Below are 13,117 nucleotides of genomic sequence, written 5' to 3'. Positions count from 1 at the left end.
GGTTCTTTACTTGAGGGCAGCTATAGAACTAGTTCCATGACTGCCTGAATTCTCTACTCATGATTACCAGATGTTTAGTACTGGGTCCTATATTCAGTAGTATATGGGGCTATGGACTAACTTCTTTGCTCTGGCAGGGAAGCAGGATAACCAAGGCCTGTATAGCTCATTGTTTGGGGATCCAAATAAGGTCAGAGTATGTACTGAACTGCACACGGTCAGGTGATGTCACTGGTTTTGTTCTGCAGATAAAGGATGACATAGGTAGTGCTTTCTGTTCAAGTCCCACTATAAATAAGTAGGGCTGTTGAATGGGCTATGCAGCAGACGAGCAAATCCACCAGTTGGGATTATTACTTGGGCACTACAGGTATGAACTTAGTCTGCCAATATCGATGTGCTGATTACTGCAAGCCCCTTCCCCCTTCTCCTTATCAGTCAGATCCTCAGTGGTTGAGCCCTGGACTTCCCTGCAATACCTGGGGGGCAAGATTAGAGTATGGACTTTCATAAAGTAATCCCCAATGCTGGTTGGGGGCTGGCTGTACCGCCTAGGTTCTTTGCCCACTGGAGGAACCAGAGGCTCAGGGGTGACCACTTCCCGTGCTGCTGAACTGGCCTGAAGGAGAAGCAATGTGGTTAACATGTAGCTGTTTTTCTTGCCCTTCTGATGTAGTCTGTTTGGCCTCTGAGGTACAGGTAGGTGCTTCAGCTTTATCCCCATTTTCTAGGATTCTTTTAGTGGTGTATTGTTTTTGAACAGCTGTTAGGTGTTCTTGTGAGCAAAGTCAGGAACAGCCTATGTTGTCATCTTGGTGAAATCACTCCCTGCCCTGTAATTCTTAACTTTCTTGATAGGTGTCTGATGTTCTTAAACCAACTAAAAACAAATACACACACGTGTCCACACACCTACACCCACCCCTTTCATGTTTTTCACTTTTCTCAGAAGGAGAGTTGGTTCTAATTATCTAGTCTGCTGTTACTAGAATTGGGTTTCTATCACTGTCTTTTTCTTTTGCACATGGTATCCTGACTAGAATACAAAATATTTCTGTGTGGACAGTATATCCTATGCATCCAGAACCTAACAAGCTGCCTGTCATACAATAAATTAATTGCTGGACTGAAAAAAATAACAATGTGTAAGTCTTGGCAACTAATAAGAATATGTGGCCTGACAATGGAGAAGAATAAAATTAAATATGACTAAGATTTCTAAAGCTTGATAATGGCCCTGGCATTTCTACATATAAAAAAAGAAGTCAAGAGAAGAAAGAAAGAGGACTACAATTGATGGGAAGTTAATTTTAGTTTTTGCATATACTATATTTGATGTATCTGTAAGTTACTTAAGTGAGAGTAGTGGGAATGGACACCTGATTCAAGATATTAGTTGTGAGAGCAATTCATAAGAGAAAGAGGAAATATTAAGAGACAGGAGCTGAGTATAAAAATGTTAGAGAATGTCTACCAATATGCAGGAGATAAGTAAGAAGAAGAACCTTTCAGTAAGTACATGACTGTGCATAGTAGGAAAAAGGAACTCAGAATTCAACTTAATGGAATATAAGGAGGAAGAGAGTTTGGAGTGAAAATAATTATCTACATGGTCAAATGTGGCTGAAAGGTCAATCAGGCTGTGGAATGAAAGAAGTCTTATAATATATCTACCTTCTGAGTAGTAAAAGAAGGCAGGAACATGGAGGGCTGGAGAGTGTTTAATTTAAGCAAGAAGAAAGATTCAGAAAAGAATGGAGATGATTTTAAGCTGTCATTAGAATTAAAAACTTTATAAAGAGATGAAGTCTCAAAAGGGGCAGGCAGTCAATATTTGAATGAACATAAATTTGCAAAATTATGTGACTTTTTTCAACAAGGTTAGTATCTTGTGGTGAACTCAAGAGAGGGAGCTAGTTTTCAGAAAAGCATGAGAAATTCACTTATAGACAATTTTGAAGATTGGTAAACATATATAGAAGAGCATGGAGTCTGCAATTGATTTGGGAGTTATTTAAACAGAAATGATAGTTTAAACCAATGGTATATGTGGTATTTATATGTCATAATTTCTATCAGTAAAAAAAAAAAAAAAGGTTATTTTCTCTCTTACAGAGAAATAACAACTACTCTAAAAATAGTTTCTATCTCAGTTAATAAGTGTGGATTCATTTTAGAGAACTTTAAAATTGTCCTATTTTAACTTGAAGAATAATCCTATTACAACCAAATGGTTATCAGAATCCTAAAATTATAATTAGCAAAAGGGTATTCATGAAACTTGCCAGAACTGCAAATGTATGCTTGATTACAGCAGTTACTGAACCAATATTATGAACAAATTCTCCTATCCCTGCCTGTCTGCACAATTAATTATTTGGAAGAAAACGAAAACAAAGAAAACAGGCAGGGCTACTATTTTACCAGCATCACAATGGTCACAATTGTTTATGATCGATTTCTGTTCTCATTAGTTAAGTGTTAAGACTGTATTGGTTGTGAAACATTTCAAATACAACTCTTGCTCATATGATAGTATTATATTTACTGAATTACTTATATGTAACCTTTCAGTACTTCCCAAATTCTGAATTACAATCGACACAGACCAGAGTTAGTTACACTAACTCTTCAGGACAAAAAGGATCATTAGAGCCCTCAGTTTAATAATGATTAATCTAAGATACAGTTGCTGCATACTTCTTTGTTACTACTGATATTATGCTCAATTTCAAAGCTTTTTCTACCAGTAACAGTGATCCTGAATAAATTCACCTGGGCTAAAAGTCATTTCACTTCACTTTAATTTTATTAAAATAAAATTCTCATACCATTTGGTGATGCCATAACATTCTTTAATAATATCTTGAAGGACGGCTCGATAGAAGAGTGATTGAGTAGACAGCTGAAAAAAATGTATATATATATGAGCACAAAAAATAAAAATAAAAAACACAAATTGAATCAATACTAGAGAGTCAGGCCCATCACTGAATGTTAGAAACCTGACTTTGTTACAAAACATAGAGGACACTTTAAAAATTTTTCCATACTAAGTTCAATTGTTACCCTGAGGCCAATACTCACTGAGAAAGTAATTCTGCATGAAAATAGAAGAAACTATAAAAGAAATGGTAATGAATGAGGACAAAAATGCAAAATCAAAGAAAAATGAGCTAATGTCCCAAAAAGAGTGCTGTTCAGTTAAAAATGTAGAAATAAACTTTCATGACCAGCCAAATCAGCTTTGGAGCCTATAAGAGAGCAGTCAGGTGTAATACATGCAAAAAAGAGAACATGGATTTGTCCTAATTACAGTGAACAGAAATAATATCACTTAAGATTCAAACCTGGAAAGAGAAGGTTCTATTCTAACTAAGACATTCTAAAAATATGTCTTTAGTCTGAAGGATCATGGCGTTGGCTACTGTAGATTTGAAAAGGGCATGTTTTTTGTCCTTTGGAAAGGACATAGGATCAGGTGTCTATGATGGTTTTCCAAAGAAAAGAAGGTATGGCTGGAGAGAGGTTCCAGTGAAAAAATGATAATTTCAAAGAAGTAGAAGGTAAAAAAAGGTACTATACATAAAAGAAAACACTTCACTAAAAAAATGGAAGTGGTACTCAAACTAAGAAACTATAAAAATCACCCAGACTCTACCCATATCCTCAAAGACCTCTTAATATTGAGAGTATAAATAAATCCAACACAAAATACAAGATATTATCAGCAACATCCCTGCTCCAAAGTTATTGTGAAAAAAAAAAAGAAGAAGAAGAAGAAGAAGAAGAAGAAGAAGAAGAAGAAGAAGAAGAAGGAGGAGGAGGAGGAGGAGGAGGAGGAGGAGAAGAAGAAGAAAAAAAAAATGAGCCAGAGTGGAGGGAGGCCAACAACACTGAGTAGCTCTGAGAAGTCTAATAAGGTGAAAACTCAAAACCGCAATGACTGGTAAAGTTTTAAAGACAGAGTTCAGTAGACTGGATATATTGAGCTATCCTTTTGTAAATTCTATTCTCCTTCAGAGCACAGAATTGTTCTTTTCATCTGTTTTTAACTGAAATATATTTGGATTCAGATGGAGTTTAGCACAAAACAAAATCTTGCCTGTGTGCTCAGACAGAAAACTTAACTACTGCTCCTCTCCTCATATGACCTCAAGTTCCTACACTATGGGGGCCCCTGATGCTGAAACTACACAAAAACACATGTTGGGAGTTGAGGGCCAACCATTATTTCTTGGGTCTTCACCTAATGGCATTGTCTTAAGTCACTGGACAACATCTGACTTGCAGGATCTTGACAGAACACTTGGAAAGAACATATGTGATATCCTTTCTAGATGGAAGAAATACCAAGAAGGGTGATTCTAGTTGGAAATGATCTTAGGAATACCAAAGACCCCAATCTGGCTCCTAAAATAATGCACTAGAAACAGACATATGTACATACTTGAGTACTCACAGTAAATTTATAACCTTCAAAAGAAACACTTTTATATAAAATCTCTTTCTAAATACAACTCCTTGACTTAAGACAAACTCTGATTTCTAAATTTTCTTTCTAGAAGACTGCTCAAAAACATTTCATTCCAAATTTCCCATCTCTGGATATATTTTTCATTTAGCATTTTCTCATCTTGAGTAATTCTTTTTTGCAGTACCAAAAATTTCTATCATCTGTCCCTCACTTCTCCCCAAATCCTTTCCGTTCTCTCACAAAAATTCTGAAATCTTTCAAGGCATTCTGGGAAATATATTATTATATGAAGTAAAATATTAGTATTAGTTTTATAAATGGCTAACAAAGTTTTTAACTTTTTATTTGGTTAGCTATAAAGTGGGAAGTTTAATTTTATATGAAATCCTAAAAATAGTTGAGCCAGTATTTGCACTGAAGAAGCCTAGCTCTGATGTCTCTGTACCAAGCCATGATGCTATTTTGCCTCTAGGATACGTGGGCAGGGATGAGGTATCATTAGTTTTTATTATGTACTTCCATTTAGGGAAAAAAAACTCTTAAAAATATGTGGTGCCTGGGTGGCTCAGTCAGATAAGGGGCTGACTCTTAACTTTGGCTCAAGTCATGATCTCAGGGTCCTGAGATTGAACCCCATTGTCAGTGTTGGGCTCCATGCTCAGTGGGGAATCTGCTTAAGGATTCTTTCTCTCCCTCTCTCCTTCCCTCCACTTTTTTTTTCTCTCTTTCTAAAAACAAAAACCAAAAAATTCTTAAAAATAAGAGTTTTTGCCTTTGAGAAAAATTATATAAATGGTATCAGGATAATTTAGAAATAAATGTATATATTATTAAAAACTGTTAAAAATAAATAAATAAAAACTGTTGAAGATGACAAAGAAACCCCAAGAAATGCATTTAAACAAGAGATCATACAGAAATGCATACAGAAATAACAGGATAGAATAAATCATCATTCCCAAGTTATCTTGAGTAAATGAGAACTTTACAGCTGTTTCCTAAGAGAAATGGAAAAGAGTTATGAAGTGCCTTCAAATGTGCATTCCTAGAATAACTAGAACTATCCATCCTAGTAAATACAGACTGGGGGCAAGTGGGAAGGGAATCAACATCTCCCTGGTACTATGTGTCTGACTATTCCAAGAATAAACTGGATGTGGCTCAGAGTTACTTTCTTTCTTATACAAGTGATAAATCAGCTTAACATTTTAATGCATTTTAAATGGGAGGGAGCAAAAAGAGCACACCCTTCAAGAATATTACCTCAGGCATGCATTTTATAGGTCCAGCAGAGAGGGCACTAAGCTGGACATCAGTACTCTGCAATTAAGGGAGCTAGAATGTACTATTAAACTTCTGCTGTGTATCACATTCTCATGTAAGTTTGGGATAATACCCGACTTGTAAGATTGACTATAAACATTAGTAAGCACTTGGGAAATTGAAAAACACCACAAAAATGCACAGGAACAGTATTATGATAAAGGCTCTTTCCTCTTCCATATCTCTAGGAAACCATTAGGTTGATATGCAATATAGCTGTTAACTGCAAACTAGGAGTTTGAGAGTAAATATGCTCTAGTATCTTTAAAAGATCAGTTTTTATCAACTTTTAGATAGGTACAATGAATACATTTAAAAAAAAACTTCTAAGCATTATGCCTGGCCCAGAGTAAAAACTCAGTAAACGATATTTGTTATTATCATTTTCAAATTATTATTATTTTTAAAAATTCAAATTGACATACTAATGTTCCTTGAAAAAAAAGCAAAAAAGAGATTTCTAAAATTTCAATCTAATGAGAAAAATCTTCTGAAAAGCTTGAAAAGAATTCAAATTTTTTTTTTACAAATTCCTAATATGTGTCATGAATCATAAGGTAGAGAATAAGACAATTATATGGATATTTGGGGGGTATATTTAACTTGTTTATATGTTCAAGCCCATATGGCTATTTCAACTAATGACTAATCAAGTAAATAAGGAAAAAAGTTAAGTACAACAACAATAACAAAATATGTGTTTTGGACTATAGGTAAAAAAATAAATAAACTGAATGTTATACCTTGTTTATCTTTGCTTGAACTAAGCCCATCATAAGAACCTAACAGCAATAGTTTTTAGAAATATTTACAGACTGTTTTGTATATTATAAAGAAATGAGACATTAGTACAAGAATACAAGGTAGAAGTTTGCTTAAAGATTCAATTTACTCTTTCTGAAAGTTCACTTCACTTTTAAAGTAAACTTATAGAAAATGTATTAATTTGAATATGAAGAGGTGAAAGAAGAGATGTTATTTATTAAAAACCATCAGATTTTAAGTTCATCAGCAGGTCAAGTATGAAGAGTACTTAAACTATCATGTCCATCTGCTACATTAGAGTAAACATTCCTACCTACCCCTTGGCCAACTGCAACCCGTTCCAAAGCCTTTGGAGAAAAAATAAGAAGAAAAAAATAAGAGACTACTCATATATTTAGTCTTACCTTATAAGACTTATAAACACACTGTATAAGGGCTTATAAAAGAGACATTTAAAAGTATTAATTAAGTGATAACATCTAAGTTTAAACATTTAAAAGTATTACTATCATTAAGGAATGTTAACCGGTTTACTTGTTAGATATAGCTGAAATCATATACTCCTAAAACTAAAGATAATTTACAAATTATCCTATGTAAGTACAATTTTTGCAGCTGCACAAGCTCAATGACAAGGTAAAGTAACTTGCCGCAAGTTGTATAGCTAGTTTTAGCAAGTGGGCAGGAAGTAGAAACTTGTTCTTTGAACCCTAACTAGCTTTTCCTGCCCTCACACCATGAAGATTTAGTGGAAAAATGACTTCACTGTATAGAAAGTTGCTTCACAGAAATTGTTTGAAGAAAAAAATTGCAATTTTTCCATTGACTTGAGGCATACTTTTACTGATCATCTAGAACCACAGATGTATGAATATAAGAGAAAGCTATTATATAATTTTCATATTAAATTAAACAACAAGCCCAGAATAAGTTTATTATTGAAGAAAACATTGATTTTCATTTATGGTACTGTTTGTGCTCATTTCAGATTAGATTTTTTGTTATGGCTTTTGCTAAAAGGCTGAATTGAACAAAGAAACAAGAATTTTTAATAAATTGGTGTTAATAAAAGTATCTGCTTTTAGATAAGTATAACTCGTTAAAAGTAGTCAACACGAGACTACTTTTAGTATGTGTTACTGATAAGGGATTTGAGAAATACAAATGATAAATTATGATGACATAATAAAAGATAACCAGGTAGGTGATAAAAAGTTTCTTATAAATATCAGTATTTTTCTTGGCCAATAAATAAAGATAATGAAGAAAATAAACCAAGTGTTCCTTTCATACTAATCTGAAATATTTTGCAGTTTTATCAGAGTTAAAGTATGTTGACAAGATTGTGCTAATCTAATTAAAATCTCTGGTTAGTACCATTAACAATTTATCTCAAAAGTGTCACCAGAAAGGTCTCTTTTTCTCTTTTTAACCCCTGAGGCCTTATTGGTGGAAAAGGTCAGTTACGGAGCAAAAGGCAACAAAAAAATATGTACCAAAAAAATGTTCCTCGGCATCCAATAAAAAAGCCAAAGTAGCCAGGGACTGGGATGGAGCCAAGGAGAGGGGTATTCCATAGGAAGCTGACGTTGGTCAGGAAAAGTTGTTAAGTGCAGTGTGGTCTATACATTCTATATTCTGAAATTTATTTTTCAAAAATGCTTCTTTTTGCTTTGAATGTTTATTTTTATAGCAAATATTTTTGTTTTGTGAATGCAGTATATCCTTTCATCTAAAAGATATTAATTAACAGTTATTTTACTTTAGTTTATTTTGTATAGTCTCCATTTTCTCCAAGTTTCTTTTCTTCTGTTTATCTGACATTTGTTCTTTCACATGAGACTTTCTTTAAGAGACATCTAGTGATTCTTGGCTGTTTGCTGGTAATTAAAATGAGAATATCATAAAACTGATTAGAAGTAATGTGCTTATGAGAGAGGACTGTTAATTGTGGGCTTCATTATAAAGGTCCTGCTTTATTTTAGAATCTCTGATGCTAAATCATCATTAGGTCTTTTTTCTCAGGCTAGTCAGATTCTTTAGGAACAACTCTTTTAATTTCTTGTCTGGATGGTATAACCCTGGCTGCCAGCATTCTTAGGACCAAGTCATTCGAAGAATTACCTGTCCATTCGAACATGACCCTGAACATATATCACTAACAAATATAATGAAAGAACAAGACAATTTCCAAGAAAAGCAATTTAAGAAGATTTACAAAAATTATTTGAGCATAAACTGATTTCTAAAATAATTCTAGGATACATGACCTAGAACACTGGTGTACTACTTTTTATATTGCTGTGTAACTGGCATAGAAATAACGGCCACAGAATAATTAATTTATCTTGGGCTTGGACATTAAACACATTATTCAATCAACTATATTTTAAATTTCTAACAAAAAAAATAACTTACACTTTTTAACTTGCATCTATCCTTTGTAAACTAACACAGCACCATGAACAGAGAATATCACAGGCTAAAGTTATCAGGTTTAAGGACGCTAGCCAAATCAGGCACATTAAAGGTTTTATTTAATTAGACAGCTACTTCATATCGTAGGTGGCTTATTAATATTTTTCCCATTCTGTAAGAAATTAAGAGACCAAATGATCTACTACAAACACACATAAACACACCATGGAACTATGAATAAAAGCACTGAACTGATTCTGTATTTAATGCTTGGTAGTTGATACATTTTATATGAAAATTAAAGTAATTATATATACAAATTATATGTAAAAAGTACAACTATAAATTGTTATCACAATGTGTGTAAAGTAGTAGACAATGTTGGAAGGGCAAGTCATTTTTTTCTCAAAATTTGCAATGCACAAAAGCATTAATAATGATGCTCTGTAAAACTTGGCATTTAATTCATGATATTAGCCAACAATAATAAATTATGCAACATCTGGATAAAGCCCTTAGTCCAGAAAGAAATATAATCATACCAAACATGCTGACATTCTGGCATTACGACCACAGCACCATCTCTCTTCCTTTAAATACTGGCACATTGGAAATCCCCACTTTTCTTGGGTACTTTCTGCAGAGAGGGAAAAAATATGGATTATTTAAATAAGATTCTTCCTTTTTCAGTTAAAGTAAACAATCCATTGAGAAAGAAAAGCAGTCATTGAGAGTCATATAGTAGTTAAACATAGAGGTAGTAATGTTTAACACTTCATTCCAATCTGTTAATTGAAAGCATATTAATGTTATGAAAGTGGTATTTTCAACAATAGCTGTTTTGTGTTTAAGCTTTTAGGTTTGATATTAACCAATCTGCCAAAACTATCTTTCTAAGATTTAGCAAAAGCAATTTAAAATGGAAGTATTCTTTATGTTCAGTACAACTTAGGAAATAAGTAATGAGATACTGGATATTTACTGCTGACTTGACTTTCTTAAAAAAAAAAAGATTTGTTAAATGACATTTGTTAATTTACTGTAGAACAATATTAATTCATCCCTAATAATGATGAAGCCTCAATTTTTTTTTCAGCCACTATATTCACTTTCCAGAAAAAGAACAGCTGTATAAGCTCTTCTTTCTTCATTACATGAAAAAGCTGCAATATTTTCAATTGTGATCCAATTTGGCTCAGTTGCATATATGGTTTAAGTAACAACAACAAAATCAACATTCACTGCTTAATCACACCTATCTTTTGCCCAACTCACTTACAGAGTTGCATATGCAATTTGCTGATGCTAAAACCCTTACTGCAGAAGTATGAATTACAGAGGTATTTTGAAAAGGAAAACACATTTCTTTTTTAAATTGAAGCTTGAAAAATAAGAGCTTAAATTTTATCAAGGCTATGACAATTAAAAAAATACAAAATTTTTATTAGGTTAAAAGTAAAGATAGAATTAGAACCTTTAAAACAAAACAAAAAAATGCTTTAAAAGAAAATATTGTTGAAGTAAATTCCACTAAGTAAATTTCTCTGTTATGAAGTATCAGATGACTTTTGATTAAAATAGTGAAAGTTTAAATTTCATGCAGATCATAAGCCTGTGAAAGTGGTTTCTTTCAGTACATAAATTAAGATTTGTAATAGACCTTACTGATAACTAATTGGAAGATAAAGACCTTCCCTTGGGAATATAAATAATACTACTAGTGTTTATATAGCACTGTATATTATGAGGCACTATTGTAAATGCCGTAAGTGTATTTAAGCTTTAGTCTCTACAGCAACTCTATGAAGTAGGTACACTGTTATTCTCATGGTTTAGCTAGGGAAACTAAGCACAGGCAGGTTAAGTAAATTGCCTAAATTGCAAAATCTACCACATAGTGGGGTAGGATTTAAAGGTAGGCAATTTGTCTCCAGAGGCCATGCTCTTAACCACCAAGCTATATAAACAATTTCAATTACAAATGCACAGGACTTGTGGAGCCCTTGAAGCCAATCCAGGTCCCGGGGACCCTTGGACTACTTCTATTTCCAAGATGACTTGAAATAGCAGTTTGAGTTTTTGTTAAGGCTTAACAACTTTACTGAGACATGATTACTACTAAATGAAAGAATTAAGTCAGTTTTTTTTTTCTTCCTATAAACAAAAAGAGAAATACCTAGATCTTATTGTAAAGGGTAAGGGGCTAGAGACAGGTTTATACTATGTTATTCAGAATAAAAAGGTGCTAACTAATAAAATATTTGGATCTTCCCTCATCCATTCTCTTCTTGTTCCTTGTAGACAGGAATAGATATCAAAGGCATAATGGGATAGTACTGAAGTCCCTAGAAAGACAGTGGTGAAGCTGTGAGTATGTGGTAGGGGCAAGATGGATGGTAATTACTCAGAGGAATACAGAGTTCTGGAATTCCTGTTGGTGTCTAGTAATAAAGGGAAGATGAAGGCAGGTCCTACATATAAGACCCTGGGGTACTTCTTGATTTCAGATGACAAAACATGGAAGCCAACAGTAAGGCTGTTGAGCACATGGGGCTGTCATTAGAAAAATGGAGGCTAGTAAAGGGTGGTCTTTCTGCAAACAAAACAAAACAAAACAAAACAAAACAAAACAAAACAAAAAAGATGGTTTTATTGCATATTCACTAACTTGTGGTGATGAAGATGATGGGTGTAGAGAAGAGCTATGGTGTTCCTAATGGCTCACAAAACTACTTTTTCCCACCACAAAAACAGCTTACAGAAGAGTACTTTTTGTACATAAAAGAGCTCCCTCTCTAACCCTACGGAACTATGAAGGCACTTGATATATATGGCTCCCTGAATCTCTAGCCAAAGCATCTAAGATTCTAGGCCTTATAGATAATAGGAATTGCCAGCCTTGGTTCAGGGTTATGTAAAATAATCCATCAAAGCCTGCCTCCTTTGGACATCTGGTGGTTGTGGAATCTCCTTCAAGTTTTCTGAAGCTACATCAGTTTCCTCTGTGATTGAGGTCATGGTGGCCTCACAGCTCTGCTCATTTTTTAAGAGTAAGTGCAAGCAACTGATACGGAGGCAGGACATCATCAAACTCAAACAGAGCCTTTCACGTATAGGTTCAATATTATCTTTGGAATCTATTTCACCAGCTTCAGTCTGACTGCAGTGAAGCAGGAGGCTCACTTCTATGTCCTGAATCAAAGTCCCAGAGTTCGCTGTTTCTATAGTTATGTTATCAATCTCCTATTTAACTGTGTTCATACATTCAAATCTAGTCAAACTGAACTCTAACCGCCCTTATCAGCTGCTTTTCTCTAGGCTCACTTCCATGCTATCTTTAAATGATAATTTTGGAATAGATGAAGTCTCCTGTTTTTGTTTTTTTTTTTCTTCTATCCCATTTCTTCTTTGTTAGCTTTAGAAATCCATTAATCTCATAAAAGGAGAGATTCTACTAGTCTTACTTCCTGTGTTAATATTATTATCCCCTGAATTAAGCAAGTTTGAACTTGAGAACCATCTTCTATTATTTTTTTCCTTTAAGCCTCAAGCTCTTATATATACAACCTCTTAATTATACCTCCTTTTCATTTTCAATCTTCATTAGCTCTTGACTGGGTAAATGCAATACTTACTTAAATCTTTTTTTTCTTTCCTTTAGTCTTGCTCATCCTTTGTATTACAAGTAACATTATCTTTCTAAAATAGATACATCTAACCATGTCACTCCAATAGCTCTTGTTTATCTCACTAGCATCTATGAGACCAAACCTAATGGGTATTTTTCTTAACTGTGGATTTTCAGGAGGGTCCGATACTCCTCCTTATAATACTCTCTCCCTCTGGTTCCATGATACCATGCTCTCTTATTTGTGGCCTAACACTCTTCCTATCCCCTGATAGTTTGTTATTTTCTGTCTACTGAATGTTCATAAGAATTAATCCTATCTCCCTTTAAACTTTTTTGAAGGATTCACGAACTCTAATACTTACAGTTGGTAAATAAATGTATGAAGCAGCTAGATAGAATAAAATAGGTAATAATTTCAACTTGTTTGGTAACCAAGTATCTCATTTGCTCAGGCTTAATGCTGTAACACAATCTGGCCATAATGTAACTGTCAAAATTGCCCA

General features: G+C 33.8%; 1 protein-coding gene across 6 annotated transcripts in view; it reads right to left on the bottom strand.

Annotated features, from left to right (window-relative positions):
- METTL25 (methyltransferase like 25) overlaps window positions 1-13,117 on the bottom strand; it is a 134,497-nt gene that overhangs the window by 62,013 nt on the left and 59,367 nt on the right. For all 6 annotated transcript variants that reach the window (XR_008666705.1, XR_008666702.1, XR_008666704.1 and 3 more), the window contains 3 exons: window positions 9,526-9,620; window positions 6,883-6,912; window positions 2,832-2,905 (listed from right to left, as the gene is read on the bottom strand). Coding sequence is in view for 1 of the 6 variants with exons in the window: in XM_055342137.1 (XP_055198112.1) it covers window positions 2,832-2,905; window positions 6,883-6,912; window positions 9,526-9,620 (199 nt within the window). In the remaining 5 variants the exon portion in view is untranslated. The remainder of the gene's footprint in view (window positions 1-2,831; window positions 2,906-6,882; window positions 6,913-9,525; window positions 9,621-13,117) is intronic.

Source organism: Nyctereutes procyonoides, unplaced genomic scaffold (assembly GCF_905146905.1).
Source record: "Nyctereutes procyonoides isolate TBG_1078 unplaced genomic scaffold, NYPRO_anot_genome, whole genome shotgun sequence".
Lineage (NCBI taxonomy): Eukaryota > Metazoa > Chordata > Mammalia > Carnivora > Canidae > Nyctereutes > Nyctereutes procyonoides.
The sequence above is the reverse complement of the archived record's forward strand: the minus strand, read 5'-3'. Positions and strand labels throughout refer to the sequence as shown.